This window comes from Argiope bruennichi, chromosome 5 (assembly GCF_947563725.1).
Source record: "Argiope bruennichi chromosome 5, qqArgBrue1.1, whole genome shotgun sequence".
Lineage (NCBI taxonomy): Eukaryota > Metazoa > Arthropoda > Arachnida > Araneae > Araneidae > Argiope > Argiope bruennichi.
Window position 1 is genome coordinate 121,366,901 of NC_079155.1, and position 19,908 is coordinate 121,386,808.

Genomic DNA, 19,908 nt, shown 5'->3' on the forward strand with positions numbered 1-19,908 from the left:
ATATATTTAGTTTCGATATTAAAGTTGTCAGATAATCAATTACAACTTTTAAAAAATCAGTAAAAATTCATTTGTTGATATAAAAACAGATAAAATTTTATCATAGATAACAGAAGTATTGAAATAAAAATTGGAGAAAAATTATTTTTTAATAATCTTAATCGATAAAAATGTTTGACTCGTCATCGTAGTTATGGAAACGTATCGTAATAACATTTCAACCTGCTGTCACTCACCCAATGATAATGACCTGATATGAACTCTTGCGAGTGATTACTTCGTTCCAAAATTTATTGCTGGATGTAAAAACAATTTAAAATGGAAATAAATCATTTACATTTTATGTGGATTATTTACTCTTTCATTGTGACATTTTGTGGTGTAAATGTTTTATTTGTGAAAAATATACCATCGGTCCTAGTGCGATTTTATTCATTTGGCAAAGCACATAAATCATTTAATAAACAAAATTCTGTTATTAAATGGTTTGAAATACCTAAAAGGTGAGAATTTAAAATACTTTATGTTAATGTAATGTATAATTTTTATCATTTTATGATCTATTCAGAATTTTTTGTTCAAATAAATATTTCTTTTGATATTTTTGTGCTTTTATTCTTAATGATTTGTATAATTGGATGTTGACGAACTATTTTTATTTTCCCCTTTACATAATAGAGTTTTAAAATTATGTATATCTTCAGTTATTCTACACTGAAAATGCCATGTCAATTGAAAAAATTTATTTAGGCTATTACTGCTTGTAACTATTTCTTTTATTTATTTTTTTTCAGATTACAAATGATCTGAAAAAAAAATTACATATATTTATGATGAGTGTTATTCCAACTGTAAATAAATTAAAAAGATTTATTTTTATGAAAAGCAGTTTTCTATTAATTATTATGTAATAAAATTATACAACAGTTAGATGCTTTAAAAGTAAATAATGAAATGATTTGATAAATAGGCTTGATTCAGCTTGGAATATGTTCCCATAATAGATAATATTAATTTTGAAAAATTATTTCCAGTTTGTATTAGATGTGTTTTTTGCTCACTAAATTATAATTATTTCATAAAATGAGGGCATGTTTTGTTTTGAATTAAATTTATTATTTTTCAAATAATTCTTTGTGTAATAATTCAGAAATCATGATTCTATGTGTAGCAAATTGAAGGACATACAAAGGAACATTTTCTAGGATTATTCATTTCATGTAACATATGAATAGTAGTGATAAATAGAGTTTTCAAGTCAAGATTATTTTCTTATCTTTTTTTCCCCCCCACTCTTTTTACAAATTTATGTATTTAATGAAATAACATTTAGAAGAATATTTATCTATTCTTTAACAATGGCAATATTTGGAAATTTACAATTAAGATCCAGCATAAACATATATGTCATTTTGATGCCAACATGATTTCACCGAAATATAAAATTAAAGTCATCATAGATTGTACATTTGTATAGAATTTCTTGCCCAATTTTATAAAGCAGCATAACATTGCTGCATATAGTGCACTTTAATTGTTTTCACTTACACTAAAAAGTTGTTTGTTTGGTAATATTTAACCCACTGTCAAAAAAAAATCCCTTAAAAGTCATTTTTTATATATATAAAACAATTTTATATATTTTCCTGAATATATTTAAATACTTTTAACTGAATGTCTACATTTTTTTCCTTGTGAAGCAGTAAAATATTTTTATTTGGATTAATTTTTTCATTATTTTTTTTGGTTTTTATAGCTATTATCTTATATTATTTAATACAGAAGTCAAGTTGTTTCAGAACTTTATTTTAAATCTGATTTTAAGCATATAATAATAATAATAATAAATATAATTTTAAGCATAAGTCTCAATCAAGCTCAAAATATCAATTTTAAGTTCCATTTCAATTTCTTAATGTTTTAAATTAAATATTATTTTAAAAAATCTATAGCATTATCTAGTACTAAGATTTTACTAATGCTAACAAAAAAAGTGTATTTATGGAACATTCTAAGTTTTTCAAATTATTGAATTGGGGAAAAGCTAAAAAAAATATTAAGTTCAGATTTGTTCATAAGTTAATTATACAAATAATTTATTATTCAAACTATCAACAGTTTTAAATTATTTGCATCAAAAATATTTTATCTATGTTGTCTTAAGTTTTGAAAGTGCTTTCATTCTAACTTAAGATATAATTTTTCATCTTAGATTCCTGAAGACGTAGAGTAATTCCTTTTATGTGCTTGTAATTTTACTATGACTAAATTTATGATCACAATATGGTCAATGAACTTGATAACTTCAAAGCAAATTTAATATTAGATTTAATTTCTTTGATATTTTACTATTGGTGAAAGATTTAAAAGCCTGACCATGATAATCAAATATCTATTATGAAAAAACTGATTGTTGAGTGGGAAAGGTTTATGTTATTATTTTATTTATATTTTTTCTATCTAAATGTAGATCAAATAAATGTATCCTTTAATATAAAAAGGTTTCAATTATAAATTATTATTATTAATTAGGTGCGGCTTAAATACATTATTGTTATTTATGTATTAAATTGTTATTTTCAGATGGTTTTCTCATTTCTATGTATTTGCTGTTGTATATTTCTTATTCATCACTAAAGCAGTGTTGCTTCGATATTTTGGCAATGTATCATCACCATTTTTTGTGCAGCTATTGAATTTATTAGGATCATCAAAGAGAGAAGGCATTGGTAAATTTTTGATTTCAAGATTTTAATTCTTAAAAATGCCTTTTATGTATTTCTTTCTTATTTACAGCTTAAAATGTTATTTTTTAAAAATTGGAATATTAGTCAAATATGTAATATAGAATGAATATGTTATGTATGATGGAATGTCGAAATTGCTAAACATTGTAATTATAGCTGGTAGAAATTATGTTGCTGCTGAATATTAATAATTGCATTTATCTTTATCTCTCATAAGAATGTAAAAAAGCTTATAATAATAGGATTCTGTTTTTATAATTCTATCAAAGAAGATTGAATTTACTGAAAATTGTATTACTAAATATGACATGCTGTTGATAAACAAGCAATTAATAAGGCAAGCAAAATTGATTAATCCTTAAAGATATAAATCTGATTATCTCAAGAAATAAAATTTCAACAGTTTTATCTTATTTACCTTCATTCATAAGTAAAACAAGTCTTTTCAAACTTTTTTACAGTAGTGCCATATTTATTAGATTTAATAATGGAAATCTACATGTGGCTTGGCTCACTTTGTATAAAACATTTAAAATTTTACTATAAATTAGTGATTTGTGTTATTTGTAACTTTGCAAGGACTTTTGTTGGACATCCTTATAAAACAGATTGTTGTTGTTTGTAATCCCAGGTGTTATAGCTGCGCTATACCACCTCCATGAAACCAAAGATCTCTAAAAAGTCCAAAAACAATAGCGGATCCCTTAAAATCTCAAAAATCATGAAATTTAAACATTGAAGAATGTGATTGGGGGAGGTTTGATCTGCCTTGCACCTAGGACATTCAGCAAAGATCCTCCGTCTATGTTCGAGCTTTTATTTTTTCTGTTTAATGCTGATAAGGATCCAGCCACTGAATGCTCTGTTGTAACCCTCTCAGGGGCTAATGTATCTCACAACAAAGTTTTTTTTAATCAGTAACAGAAAATTTAAATTTGTTTAAAAAGACTGCAAATATTTTAATAAGATATTATCTGTATATATCAGATAAAAAAAATTTAGGGCATTAAAAAAACTAAATGCTCAGCTAAAATGCATTATTTTAATGCAAGAAGTTTTTAGTTTTCTTATTAGTACTAATTTCAAAATTAATTTACGTCATCATCTTTACAGATATTACTAAGTCATCATCAAAAAAAAATCTGCAAAAGATAATAAACTAATAATTTTTCCGTGTAGATATATATGTAATGCATTTAATGGTGAAGAAGCAATTGATAAGTTCTTTAAAATTTTTATAATATTTAATCCAAAATTTATATTTTTAGATGTTTTCTAAAATCTTTTTTAAGCCCATGACTAGTTTATGATACAGTCTGACTCGGAACATAAAAAGCAGGAAATATATTCAGTTTATTTAGCTTCAAAAGTTTTTTTTTTTTTTTTTTTTTTTTTCAAAAAATTGAGATAGAATCTATTTCAAATACATGCAGATTCTGGAAAATGGGAAATAAAAATGTATATAGCTTAGAAATTGAAATTAAAGTTAAATTTGAATTCTTGAGATTAGAAAATAATTATTTTAAGAATTGAGTAAAATGAAATTCTATGTAATGTTATCTCTTAATCTTGTTTAAATCCTAGATAATCCTAATTAATTTCCTAATTTTTATTTTAAATTAGTCCATATTAACTTCATTTGAAAATGTTCTCTTATTTCCTGTTTCAATTCCCACTTTTTTATTTAATTATTTTTAAAATGCACTTAACAAAATTGCTGACTCCATTATTCCCATACCAGGAACAAAGGGATAAAAATCCTTAATGCTTACAATGTTCTTTTAAAGATACTTTTTTCCTAAGTGTACATATGTCAAAGAAATCCCTATCTAACTCTCATACTAAAATCACTGAACAGAAAATTTTCTGCCACATTGCCATTGTATCATGATGTAAAGAAACATCATTTTATCATTGCTTCTTGCTTGTACATAAAATCATGTGTGTGTGCAAAATTAAACAAATTAATTATCTTCTAATTTTATTATAGAAATTTATTGATGCTTTAATAAACAAAGAAGTGAGTTTAATAAAAAATTTTAAATATTTTTGTCCTTGCTTACTAATTTACTTCAGTTATATTTTATTTGTACTTTACTTTATCTTTGTAATTTATTTATTTCCACCCAAAAAAGGATTATGATCATAAAATTCACCTCCAACTATACTATTAGAGGACTTTTTTATGCTTCCTTTGTATTCTTTTATTTCTTATTAATAAACACTTTTGCTTTTCAGTTAGTGCTGAATCTGTGGTTATCCTTAGCATTTTATTATTTTTACAAGTATGCAGACGTTGCTATGAGTGCTTGTTTGTATCAGTTTATTCAGATGCCAAAATGAACATTTCACACTATATTGTTGGCTTCACTTTCTATTTTGGAGTTGGCCTATCATTATTGCATGATGCTCCTGGATTCGAAAAATTTAATGGTATTCATTTTTGTTTTATATTTTTTCTAAATATTGATTGCCTTCAATGCAAATATTTTTTTGTATAGTTTATATTGGCCAAGTTTGTAAAGATCAAATAATTCTTTGTTCTAAACTATATTTAAAATTATCTGATTTATTAGTTAGTATCACCAATGGCAACTGCAATGTATTGAATAAGCATTCATTATTTATCAATTAAATATTTCTTTCATTGAATCAGAATTTTAAAGTTATTATTTATGAAGAAATATGTATTGCAACATTTTGAAAAATAAATTAGTTATTTTCTAAAATGAAGTTATTCTTATTAAAACTTCTTTACTTTCTTTTCAGAGATGCCATTTCCAGAATGCAGATTTAGTAATCTTTGCCTAATGTCTCCAACCAATTACAATCAAATGGATGAATTATTTAATATAGCCTAAATGTTTGAATTAGTTCTTGATTTAAAAAATAATTTTGTGCATGGACTAAAATAATAGTCTTTCATCATACAATTAAGTATTTTGTTTATTTTGATCAGTACTCCTATCATTTTCACCCAAATGCCCTGAAAAGTATATTCATGTAATTTCAATTAATAAAAACAAGAAATCTATCTGTAGGCTTAAAACTGATAAAAAGAAAAACTGTTCAATTAAAAAAAAATATTGAAGGATTTATTTTAATTAATAAAATAATGAACTAAAATGTTCTCATTCTTTCAAAAAATTAATATATATTTATAATGATAATATAATCTTGTTATCCTTACATAATTTTTTAAAAAATGTTGTCTTTTTATTTGTCTATGTAATCAAAATTATCTTAGTAATATCTGTTGAAATTACTTTTTTTTCCACATTCTTGGCTGTTTTTATGCAAAAAAAATCAAGAAGAATGAGAAAGGAAATGGAGTTGGCCTTGTATTAAATCAATAAATTTAAATATCAAGTATTTTTGACATTTTGAAAATCTGATTTGCTAAGATACAGCCATTAAACATTTATTGGTACTTGTTGGTTGTAACGGTGGCCAAAAAGTGTCAAGAAAAAAATTTGGCTATTTCAATCATCAAATTATACAGCATGTGACTTCACATCCAAAATTTTTCATAGTAAATAATAATGCACTTGAGTATATTTTTATAATTTGGAGAAATTTTTTATTCACACTTTTTTGGTCACTGTTAAAACGATATTGTATGCATTTATTTTTTCTCAACTGTCTATGAAATAAGAAATATCATCAATGAATGCTCATTTTCCCTATTTCTTTTGTATATAGTAGAATTTTTTCTTATTTATTTTTTATTTTTCTATTTTTTCTATTTATTTTGTATATAGTACAAAAAAATTTAAAAACCCAACATATGTATATATATTAATTGTAGAAAATAAATCCTAAATTAGATCTGACTTTTAAAAAATAATGTTTTTAATTATAATTTTTTTATGAAAGATAAAATTGTCTTTTATAAAACAGTCTTTTTCGGTGCAAAGCAGCTTTATTCTCTGTTATGGATCCAAACATTAATTTCTTCATAAATCTTTTAAGAATTTGGTTTTGTTTTTATCCTGGCAGTAAAATAAATTTCATAACATTTATTTCAATTTTATTATATATTACTTAAGTTTCTAATAATAAAATTTTTCTAACACTGAAACATCTCTGAGGTAATATTTTTTTCTTTTTTTTTCTTTTATTGTAATGCAATTTGAGTTTTGAGAACTTAAGGAAAGTTACATTGCATATATATTTCTTTAACATTACAATATTTTTTATTAATTTTGCAGATCATTCTGTTAATTATATTTCTGGCAAATGGGTAACACTTCCACATCTCATTGGTGTTGTGTTGTTTCTATCAGCATTCAACTTGCAGTTCAAAACTCACAAAACATTAGCATCACTACGTAAAACAGGTATGGTGTATTTTATAATATTGATTTAAAAATTGTAAATTAAATCTAATTTTTTCATATAAAATAAATTTTTAAAAGAATAAATTTGCAGTTACAATTAATTGAAACAGTAATGTCTCATAACTGATAATATAAATCTCCATTGCTACTTTGACAAAAATGTTTCATATAGTAATTATTATTATTAGGGTTTGACGGTTTTCAAACCCGGTTTTAAAAAAACGGTTTTTTAAAGTAAATTTGTCACATTCGAAAACCGGTTTTTAAATTAAGAAAACCGGTTTTAAGAATTCATATTATTATGTAAAAATTAATTTTGAACTTATTTGATTTGCTATTCATTCTATGCAACGGGCAGCAAACACATTTTTTCAACGTTGCAAATTGCGTTGGCCAGTGCTTATGCACTGCACAGTTGCGTCTCGAATTCGTCAATTTGTTTTTCATGAACATTCCTTTTCACTTTTTTTTCTAGGTGAAACAAAAGTTTGATAAAGTTTATCTCTTGCTTCTAGTCGGATGTTTTGTCTATCGGTTTGAAGTCGGTGCTAATAGAAACGTCAGCAATTTGACTGGTTCGTTTCGAAAAACGTGTGAAAGGAATAAATAATTCCCCGTTTTTTGCTTCTTGATCACAGTATTTAATGATATCATATAAAAATTTCTTCGTACCATTCTTGAAAGTTTTTTTACACCACTTGAACTAGTCATATCAATACGAAATATTCAATTAAAATAAAATTCTGTCAGAAATGACATAACACTCACATACACGTGAAAAAAAATAGAACCAAAAAAGTATCTAATGCGAGAAATCCAAGGTCAAATGTGCTCATCGTTTCGCGTCTCACCCCTTAATGAAATGGAATTGTCGAAATGTGGTCTCAGAATCCGATCCATCTCGAGTCACGACAGGTTTGCTTAATATCTAGAAGGTTAAAACTGGAAACAAAAATATAAAGTTGTTATATTTGGTAAAAATAACGTAAGTACTAAGTATGTTTAATTTTTATGTTTATATTTTCTATTTTACATTTTAAAATTTAAATTTTATTATATAAATTTCTTCTATCAAAAATTAGTGTAAAATAAGAAGTTCTGGCTTCTGTTTAATGGAATTTTAAATAAAACACAGGGTGTTAAAATATTCCATATTTTCTTTCGCAACGTTTTAACATAAATTATGTCTTTAGCAAGCATCGGAATTAAATTAAGAAGTGCTTTTTTTTCTTTTTTCAAAATTCCTAGAAAATGTGTAGATTAGATTATTTTAAATTGCATTAATATTAATAGTTAAAATAATAAAATTGTAAAATAAATGTCAAAAATATTTATTCAATAACTTTAATTTCATTTTTAGATAAAAATGTGTTTTAGATAAAAATGTAGTTTGGGATAGTTTCAAAAAGTTCGGGATAGACAAGGCAATCTGAAATCATTGTAATAAAATGGTGAGCTGCAAAGGATCATCTACGAGCAATCTACATAATCATTTGAAAGCAGTTCATAAAATAACTGTCGGAAATAATATAATTGTTTAGTTTCTTGAAGACCCTGAAGAAAAACTTACAAATACAAAGACACTGAACGCTGAATTTTCATTATTTAAACAAACGAATAAAAGAACGAAAAACTTAGATTTGTAATTTGATGCCAAACTCAGTAACTAGTGAACGAGTATTTTCAATTTCAGGCAATATTGTGTCCAAAATAAGAACGAGCCTTAGCCACCGTTCAGTGGATATTTTATGTTCTTTAAAATCCTATTTTCTTAGGATAAATTAGAATTAGTGAAAATAATATAAATATTATTGAAATTTTTGTTTGAGTTTTCGTTATTTTGTGTAAATAATATGTATATGTAATCTTTAATTTATTTTTTATATCTTGACTTTGATATTGATTTCGTTTTTTGCTATTTTATATAAATTAAAATAAAATAAAATAAATAGAATAGGGAAAAATATTTTATTTTTCCGTATTCAATTTTTTTGACAAAAATTCGAAAACCGGCTAAAACCGGTTTTTTTTGGAAATATCGAATTTGAAAACCGGTTTTTCAAAAAGTCGGTTTTTGTATAAACCCTAATTATTATTATTATTACTGGATTAATCTGTTAGTTAAATTGTCTCAAGCGTTAACCTCCCATACATGCTTAATAAGTCTCTTCTTTTCTACTCCTTGCTTTGATAGTAGATACATGCATGAATTTTTATTCCTGTAAAAATAAAAATTAATTTTAAGTAATTGTTTGTAGAATTCTGTTTCTTAAAGATTGAAAATGCATACTTTAAAAAAAATTTACATTATTTCACCTTTGAAAATATTGAATCATCATTCATGAAAAGCTGATATTTATTGTTCCTTTTGCTTCTTTTTCCATAAAGAGATTCATATAATTTTGTCTACTAAATACTAAATGTGTCTAGTAGTCATTTATTTCAATGCCTTAAACTATATAAATTCTGAGTATTAAAAAGTCAGTTAAGCTTTTTTTTTTTTCTTTTACTTGCATTTTCTTAGCATTTTAGTTAATTTATATCTAGATATTTATTCTAGATTTTAGATTTTTAAGAGAGAGTTCTAATAAATATATGAATAATATCTATGAAGCTGAAATTAAAGAAATCTGGTTTAGGTAAATAAATAAAATAGTATTATACTTATTTTAAAAAGTGAATAACCAGTGATTTATTTATCATATTTTTTTAATAACTTAATATCAAAATTGTTTCTATGCAGTGTTCTTTAAAAAAATTTCTAATTTAGTCATTAATTTATAGGTGACAAAGTTACATCTACTGGGCATTATCTTCCAACTTCAGGTTTTTTTGAATATGTTTCCTGTCCTCATTATTTTGCAGAAATTGTGATTTATTTGTCTGGTTGCATAATTCTGGGTGGTAAAAGTTACTCATGGTGGCTAGTATGTTTGTGGACTGTATGCAGTCAGATTCTCACTGGTCTGATGAGCCATCAGTGGTATAAAAAAACTTTTAAAAATTATCCAGTTAAAAGAAAGGCTGTTATTCCTTTTCTTCTTTAATTATTCAGTATGAAAAATGTATATTTTCTTTATTACAAATTGTATTTGTAAGAAGTCTATTTAAAAACTATTATTGATTTTTCAATTATTGGTGCTTTGTAAAAATTATAGCACTAAATGTATAAGTGCACATAGAAATACCTATATATTTCTTCTTTTTGTTCATATATAAATTACTTATTAAGGAAAAAAATTTCATTTGTGATGTTTCCTACCCTAAATTTTTTAAAAATTATTTTACAGGGGCAAAATGAGCTATATTTTATTGGCATTTATTTAGTGTTAAATTTATATTGCAAAATTTTATGCAAATGGTTTTGATATCCTATTGTGCCATAGGGAAGTTTCAAATGGTCATGTACTATTGTACAAATATTATACAAATATATTACAAATATTATAATATTTAAAAAATGTAATTATTTGATTTTTAATGAATATTATAAAATGATTTGTTTTTGAAAAAATCTATGTAGATATTTAATCAATATATGATTTATATTTTTGTGATTATTGCATTTTATGTAAAAATATTTTTAAATGCATATTTATTCAAAATATTTATTACTAAGGAAGATGTTTAATAAAATTTGTAATTTGTTTCTTGTCAAATATTCCTTCTTAGTCAATAAGTTTCTAGAAATAGACAAATTTTTATAAAGTAAATTATTTTTAAAAGAAAAAGCCTCACAATTTCATTTTATCATATAGAAAGCAAAAAAATAAAGTATATGTGGATCTCAGCTGAAACTCAGTTTTATGTTATATTATGTATATCTGTTTTATGTTATGTTATGTATGCTGTTTTCATTTATGCTATTTTCATAGCAGATTTAATTTTTTTTCTTATTGACATGTCTATTAATTGACATTATAAGATTTTATTAGTATTTTTCATATGAAATATAAAACTTATTAAATAATGTAAAAACAAAGGTAAACATTTTTGAATACATCTCAGATATTCTAAATTATTATTAATAAATCTTATTAATATTCTTCTTAGTATTTATATTTTTGAATCATTCAGTGATCAGCTGTTCTTCCATCAAATTAATAGAATTAATTTAGCCATGTCAACCATCTCTCATTAACTACATCTTCTCCCAAAAAAGAAAAAGAATTAACTATGCATACATGATAAACATAAAGCATTCTGATTGTTGAATGAAGTTCAGAAATTGGTGAAATTGGTAAGTAATATTGCAGTTATTATTAAGGCTGAGAATTTCTGCCAAAGTTTTATTTTGCAATTCTCTTGAAATAGATAGGCTGTGGTGATGGTGGTCGTGGTAGTGAACATGTGACCATTGATGACATATCATTGATCTAGTAATTTCATATAAAATACAAATTGGTGAAGTTGAAACAATTTTTATGGTTAAGGAACTCTGTTAAGGGGTTTTTTTTTCCCCCTTCTCTAAAAAATATGCAGTGAGGTATTGTTTCTGAAACTTCTCTTAAAAATAGAAGATGGTGGAGGACAGATGAGCATTGATGACTTATATAAGGAAAAGAACTTTCATAGAAAAATAAATATTTTATTTTGCACAATGCCATCTCCTCTTCAAAACAATTTGATTCTTTTCTCATACTTCTAACAGAATATAAATTGAGATTGTAATGCAAGCTTTATTGGTTTTAAAACTGAATTATTTGCTAGATATTTCAAAAGCAGTTAATATTTCCATTATTTAAACGAATAAGAAAGCTTCCAGCTGCATGTTTCCTTTTTTCATTGTATTCATCGTATTTGATTTTAAAAACATAAAATGAAGTGTGTGTGTGTGTTTTTTCAACATTGACTTAGACTGATTGTTTGATGCATCCCTATTCTCTAGAGCTTATTCCCTCTCAGTACTGGCTCAAGTCCTCTAGGAGCCCTTAATCAATATAAGTCCCCGTACCCTTTCCCTCTCCCCCCAACTATCAAACCCAAATTTCGATTATTAATTAGAAGCAATTAATAAATCAAATTATTAATTTTATTAGTTGAAAATTTCGTGAATTGATATAAGAAATTATTATAATTTTGAATCATTTTTGAGAAAAAAGTGGTTTCAGTATCACATCTATAAAAATATTGAAAACTAAATTTTATACACAATTTTAAATTTAAAAAAAATGGTAAAAAAAATTTTACACAATCTTTAAAATGCAGTGGGACGTTGTAAATCCGAATTAATTGGGATTGATATCTTGTCGAATTCCTAGAAATTGGACAATATACTCTTAATATACTAAATGCAATTCATATTGGATTTGGATGCTCTGGAAAAAGCTAGCGACGATCACATGATACAGTGGAGCCATAGGCATGTAAGTGGAAAGTAGTAACTTTGAATTGGTGCAAATGGCCGTTATTATGACAACATTAGCTAAAAGTAGGCAACAGAGTTATAAGTGACGGAGTTGGGCGTATCTCTTGCCTGGTCTGCCTGAATTATCAATGTTCTTTTTACAGATCTTGTATGGGTTCCGCCATCGAATCCTGTCATTACATTCTGTCGTGGGTAGAAATTAATTTTTATTAAAATATAATGTCAATGATTTCCTCAAGACGTTGTTTTTATGGTCAAAAGCAAGATAATGCCAAAGAGAATGAAGAAGACACCTCTACAAGTCTTGTATCAAACGCAAATGCTCCTTATGCACTCTAAAGCCTAAACGCTTCTCTGTGTAGCCTAATAAAGGCTACAAACTGTCAAACTTTAGAAATATTAAGTGAAAAACAATTTTATCTCATTAATAGACCATTACTAGATATACAATTTTACATATACCCTCTTGAGTTTTCTCTTCCTTTCTTTCATATATTACGTTAAAACCAGTCCTACAAAAGTTACAAATTACACTTATAGCTCAGCTAGCCTAGAGAATTGGATAGTAATCTTCACAGATTTGCTACACAAACCCTGCCCACTTTGCTTGCTACAATGAGGGCATTTTCTCTTCGTATAGTTATTGTAAAAAACAATTGTGGTTAAGCTTAATTCCTTTGTTTATAATGTTTTAATTCAAATTACAATTGGATGAAGTATTTTGATCTTAAGAAAGTAGTTTTTCTTAATTTTTGTAAGTATTTAGAAGACCAATGAAACTAACAAAGAAAATTATGCAAATTCAAAATAAAGGGGATAAGAGTTTCCAGATTATTTAGCTAAAACCCAGAAAATAAATTTTCAAATATAATGGTAAAAAAATAAATGTGCATCATCTTTGCACAATTTTGAAAAAAAAAATCAATTTTTGAAATTAATGAAGTTCTTAAACTGATTTCTTTTTGGTATCTTCACCTTTATAAATATAGAATAAACTTGAAAAGAGACGCTTATATTTTAATAAAGGTATGAAGATAAATTCAAAGGGCAGATGAAACTATTTAAGAAAGTAATTAAAGTTTAAGGGCAAAGCGTGAAGCTGATTTCCAGATTGACAGCATGATTGTAGTTATGTAAATGATCAATACATAAATTTCTCTTAGAATACTCTGAAACAACTGCTGGTCAAAACCCACATCGGTCATCGCCACGGGTCAAAATGTAAACTGCAATCTGAGCTACATCACAGTGGTCAGATGAATGTTCATAAAAATTGCTGTCATTGTTCCAAGAAAATTATCTCCAACATTCTGACCGTTTCATGCATGCAAGTACGCTCAGCATACTTGTCTCCTATGTCCTATATCTACTCCTTCCTGAACGCCTTTCAAAACTTTCTTCATTAGATTCACTGTCCATTGAATTTGACATCTGTCATGCTTTATGAATGCTTTACAAGATGGCTCAGTTTATTCATGTTTAGGTAAACATTCGAAATAATGCTTAAACCAAAGCTCAAGTGTGTTCACTTTTCAAAAGAGAAATCACATGATGAAGCCTGTAGGCGTTGTCACATCTTCTAGCTAAATAATGCATTTTTTTAGAGTCGCATAAGATATATATTTATGTAGATGTAAGGGTAGGGAGAAAGAAAATTTCGGCACTTAATATGGCTGCCTTTTGTAGCAAACACGGCTAATGTGGGTAATGTTGAGTACCAAAAACTCACAGTTGGGCAGAGATTTTTCTGGGTTCTACTACATCGAAAAGAGAATTGCTGACTCCAGGGGAGAAATTTATATTGTATTTCTATGGAGTAAGAAGATATTCAACGTGAAACGAATATATAGATTTATGACTTTGACAAGAAAAATACACTAAAATCTAATTTTCGTTTGGCAAAACGATCGCGATTTCAGAAATATGCCAACAAAGCTTACTTTCTGTTTGTTTTTTTTAAATTTTAATTTTTAATTTATTTATCCTTAGGTGGCAAACTCCCTGCCACTGATTAGGGATCGAAGACGGAAACACAATAAGACTTTCACAAATTGCCCTTTAATTGATTGAGCCATTTGCTAGAGTGCTGGGAAGAATTTAATCGAACTTTCTTAAATTATATCAAGTGTCGTTTTAATTTTAATTCATCATTTTTAGGGCTTTTTTCATACCTTTAATTTCTCTTGCAGAACCTTTTTTTCTCACAATTTCAGAAGTAAACAGGTACAAACTCTCCCTAATATAACAAAATAAAGAAGAAAAAGACTGCATCGAAAATTAGAGATCACTTATAATTTGCCACTGTCACATGGGGCGAGAAAAGGCGTGGCTCTAACATTTGCCAGCAGCCCTATGTTCAAGGAGTTTTGTTTAACTGTAAGCAGTTTAGTTTAGTTATATTAACATCCCGTTTTATAAGCAACACTAGGGCTATTTTGGGAAGGACCTTGTAATTTTGAACAGCGGTCAGATGACAAGGACGACACCTGAGCTGGCACCCCCCTCTCCACATTACACCAGTGGGAGGACGTCTGGCCTGGACGAATTTAACGTGCACCAGACACCCACACACAATTGTTCTTTGGTAGAAGTGGGTCACGAACCTGAAACCTCCGGTTCCGAAGCCGAGACCTTACCACCAGGCCACCGCGGGCCACTTAACTGTGAACAGAGGCAAAAAGTGTATGGAAACTTGGCAGTTTTGAAGATGCTCACAAGAAGTTTTAATAGCGTTAAGTTTAAACATTTTCTTCTCATCGCTATTTTAAAAACTGTCGTTTCCTTTTGCTGTTCCTAGTTTTAGATAAAGGTTTTCTTAACTTAAATTTTTCTATGCTCCGAATTTTATTGCGATTCTGTCATCTTCAATTTAGCTTAGTTACCCTGCTTTTCATTATTTTACATTGCATTAAAAATTTTTGAAAAATATGATATGTTTTAATAAAGCTAAGGATTCCTGCAAATTTATTCAGATGTAAATTAATTCAACACATGTTCACTATTGTATAATTTTTTTATAAAATGATGTATTTGTATGAGATTAGTATTTGTTCCATCTGAATGCTGTGGGCATAACAAATAGAAAGTCAGTATAAGTTAAATTTTCAAGCCGTTTCCTTGTACAACGAGCTTTCTTGTGTTCTGTAGCAATTTTAATAGACCAAAACATACAAATTGACTTTCTTTTATGTAATCTTAAAAATGTTAAAATAAAAAGATTTTAAAAAATTCTTCATTTAAACTCATTAATAAAAGCATGTGACCTTAAAACCTTTTTATTAAACGTAGAGAATCGAATACGGGAAAGAAAAAAAGTAAAGTTATCGCGAAAGTCAGAAAATAGATGAACTGGACAATAGATTTGATTAAAATTATAAGTATAATTATTATGTCTGGCTGAACTAGCTGATTACCAAAGGAGGCTAGTTATCGAAATTACTTTCTAGAGCTCATTGATAAATGCAATGAAATTCGAATATTTCGATTCAAACAAATTCTAGCACAATGATTCGATATTTAAAAAGTCGAACTAAGAAAAGTGATTTAAAAAGGTACACGAAATTGACATAAACACAATAAAAAGATTAATTAAAAAAACTAGAACTAAAATTGAATATACTAAGAGAAAATGGAAATTTTTTACGGAAACGGGCAGCAAAGATTTACCTTAATTGTTTTTAATTAGATATTTATTATAATTAGTAAGTAATTTTAATTAAAAAAATCTTTTAAATTTTAAAATAATTTCAATAAGTAACATCAATTAATAATGCACAAATAACTGACTAGTAAAGTTTATTTTTAATCAATGCAATATGAATATAACATGTCCAATAAAATGTGCCCAATTAAAATGTAATAAGGACAGCGGGGCAAAGTCAAGGCTTCGGAACCGGAGGATTTCAGGTTCGAGATCCGATTTCACCGAAGAACCGCCATGTAAGCGAGTCTGGTGCACGTTAAATCCGTCGGGTCCAAACATTCTCCCTCTGGTATGGTGTGGAAGTTTGGAGAGAGAGTGCCAGCTCAGATGTCGTCCTTGCTATCTGACTGCGGTTCAAAATTAGAGGTCCGTCCCAAAATAGCCCTAGAGTTGCTTTAAAAACGGGACGGTAATATAACTGAGTTAAAATGTAACAAAAATATTTTCATTTTTTCAAAATTTTCAATAGATTATACTCCAACTAGAATTAGACTTCAAAAATAGATTTGCCTGTAATTATTGAGGTCACAATTTACAGATTTGCTTGATAGAAACGATTCAGAAATGCATTTTTTAAAACTTTGAAATGACTTTTTAAAACTTTGAAATTCAAAAATTCATGGAATCACATAATATATATATATATAAACGAATATGAATTATTAAAATACAACTAATTTAATTTCTTTTCCTTTTTACAAAAGTATGGTATGCATGGCGGAAGTAATTGTCATAAAGTATGTATGGTTAGTAAGTAAGCAAGTTATGAAAATTTAATAAAAAAATCTGCTTTTAATGAAATGTTCTTTTTTGTTGATATTGTTGCTCTGAAAAGTTATTTAAAAAAACTTCATGTAACATAAACAATCTTCGAAATACTTCATTTAAATTGATTTCAATTAATTCATTAAAATCAGATTTAATTTACTTGCAAAACCCGATAATAGTTCAAGAGATCAAATTTTTATCTACTTTATGATAATTATTTCGGAACTATCATTATCCGTTTTAAATAAATATTATTTCAGGTTGCCTGATATTAGCATAAAATTTATTTGGCCATCGGGTTTATTGAAATTTTAATAAACAGAAAAAAATACGATGATTCAAACGACTTTTCCAATCTTACGAAACTGAAATATCCTGTATTAAATTCAGACATGACTCGCTATTTAACAGAATGCAGCAATATTACGAAAAGTGTGTAAGTGAAACTTTGCATATAAATATGAAATATAAACGTATACTCCAATTTTAACACTTTGACTGCCGTTGACTCATTTAGCTCGTATATGGGATTCACATGCAGTTAAATGCCAGCATTGTCAAGAAATGCTAGATAAGTCATATATTGACTCTCCAACTCGCCCCGAAGGTACACGGATAAAAAACTAAATGACCAGATCGCCGTTACAGCAGCACTGGCGAGAAAAATGGTTGAATCCAAAGGACACCACCGACCACGGTACAACCCTCCCCTAAGGAAGTACGTCCCTTCATCGATAAGAGGAGTCAGATCCCCCACCTTTTCGTGTACCCTCCAGGGTGGCAAGAACCAACTACCATACTGGAAGCTTCTTATCCTCAATTGCGAGGTGCCCCCCCCCACGGATAAAAAATCATTTGATTCTATGGAAAACGAATTCTGGTAGAGAATATATTAATATGAGCCAAGGGCTAGGAAGACAGTTTCAAAGGAAAGTAAGAAATATAGCTTTCATACATATCTAAGCAAAAAAAAAAAAAAAAAAAAAAAAAAAAAAAAAAAATATTATTGTTAATTATTAATAATAATTTTTTTTGGTGTGGAAGCAGTCAAAATTATTAATAATAATTCTGAATATAATTCATAGCAGCGAATTGTTGAAATTTTCAACAAAGTTGTGAATTCGAGAGTTAATGTGAAGTTTATCATATTAAAAAAATATTATTTCACAAAACTGATTTTTACACTATTTTAAAATTTAAAAGATTATCTTTTTAATGATAGGAATTTCCCAAGCTTCTGTTATCATCTGGTATAGACATATTGTATGAATCTAATAATAGATATAATACGCCTCCCGCTCACCCAGACAGTGGATTCTCTGTTGATTCTAATCTCGACACCACATTCTTCTGATATTGAAGTCGAGACTGCTACCTAATGTTACAACACTAGATAATCAGGGAACAATATTTGAGGGGTTAGAGAACATATGACCCCGTAAAGAATATAAAGGGCCCCACAGCCTTACAAATTGTGTACTTTCTGTGGAATATACCCTCGAACCCGCATTCTCTCAGTCGAGTCAATAACAGTTTCTCAAGATGAGACTGCCACCTAATGTTGTAACACTAGATAACCAGGGAACAATATTTGAGGGTTTAGAGAACATCTGACCCCGTAAAGATTATAATGGGCCCCACACCCTTACAAATTGTGGACTTTCTATGGAATATACCCTTGAACCCGCATTCTGTGAGTTGAGTCAATAACAGTTTCTGAAGACGAGACTGCTGCCTCGTGTAGCAACACTTGGCAGAATAAGCACTATGATTTGAAGTTTGGAAAGTGGAGTGTTTTTCCGAGTGTCATTCTTGTCAAATGACCTCGGTACAAACTTGTCAAATTCATTTGCTACTTCTTTTGTACGGTTTTAAAAAGTAAAATTCAGATCGTAAATGAATTATTTATATGTATAAATTAAAACCATCCATTACACAAAAATTTGTAGCAATACATGTGGTTTAACTGAGACAAAGTTCATCTGTTATTTGAATCAAGATAATTGATTACTCCTGTGATACACATACATAAGATATTAATTTTGATTCTGGCATTTTTTTATACAATTGTCAACACTTTTAATATAACTATTTACATGTGAAATTTCAATAAACTTTATATAACGATGAATGATTAATATTAATCGTGGAATTAAAATGATCCGTTGAGGTAATTTAATTCGAAATATTGAAACCTTGTAATATCGAATTTCGTTGCACAAAGATTCCTTATTTTGATCACGATTTTTCTTTTTTTTTTTCTATCTAATAATAAATTTGAAAGGATTTAAGAATTTATTTTGATGGAGATTTTAACACTTACATCTTTTTAAGTTCACTTATTAGCTCAGAATTTCACGAGTTTAAAAATGTTTTTCGTAAAACCCAAAAATATTTTTCCTCAAATGCAAATAAGTTTTACCAAACCAGTGAGATTTAAACGTTAAAGATTGTTCTGCAAGCAAAAAAAAAAAAAAAAAAAAAAAAAACGCGGTAAACATTTAAAAACAACAACTGATGGATATTATTAGAAGTTATCTCTCGAAAACGCTAGCTCGTATCTGATTGGATCGCAAGTGTAAGAATTACTACGTTTTATAATTCTTCAAAGCCATTGGTTAATGTTTTGAAAATATTATGCTAATCACTGCTTTGACGTCACGAATGCTCGCGTATTCCGATTTCTCTTTGAGTCTTAAATCGCTTGGTCTCATCAACGTAACGGTCGATTGAAATATTGATCTCCATTGTATTAATGTGATGTTTCTTTACATTCGAATAATACCGGATTTCTTCCGATGATCGATCTCAATTTTGGTTCTCATAAAAATTACAAGAAACAAGATATTCTTTGCCAATGGATTTTACAAAACCCTCCACGCTTTTGAGTATGTGTTAGGATGTGTATAATTCAACAAAATACTGACGTGAGGGAAGATGAAAAGAGGAGATGCTTACGTTTAACAATAAAGCAAATTCCGG

The 19,908-nt window shown here is 27.5% G+C and overlaps 1 protein-coding gene across 1 annotated transcript; it reads left to right on the forward strand.

The window, feature by feature from the left end:
• Window positions 1-204: 204 nt before the first annotated feature.
• On the forward strand, window positions 205-10,592 carry LOC129969636 (polyprenol reductase-like). The gene is made up of 5 exons (XM_056084288.1): window positions 205-503; window positions 2,584-2,729; window positions 4,986-5,180; window positions 6,959-7,087; window positions 9,872-10,592. Exons 1-5 carry the CDS (start codon window positions 319-321, stop codon window positions 10,132-10,134), a joined length of 918 nt encoding a protein of 305 aa, XP_055940263.1. The 5' UTR covers window positions 205-318; the 3' UTR covers window positions 10,135-10,592.
• The last annotated feature ends 9,316 nt before the right edge of the window (window positions 10,593-19,908 follow it).

What these genes read in the sequence shown, in the direction of transcription:
- LOC129969636 (XM_056084288.1), top strand. Translation starts at nt 319, where the DNA reads ATGGAAATAAATCATTTACATTTTATGTGGATTATTTACTCTTTCATT. An exon ending in TGGATTCGAAAAATTTAATG is followed by an intron (nt 5,181 to 6,958) that starts GTATTCATTTTT and finishes TTAATTTTGCAG; the next exon opens with ATCATTCTGTTAATTATATT. An exon ending in AGCATCACTACGTAAAACAG is followed by an intron (nt 7,088 to 9,871) that starts GTATGGTGTATT and finishes ATTAATTTATAG; the next exon opens with GTGACAAAGTTACATCTACT.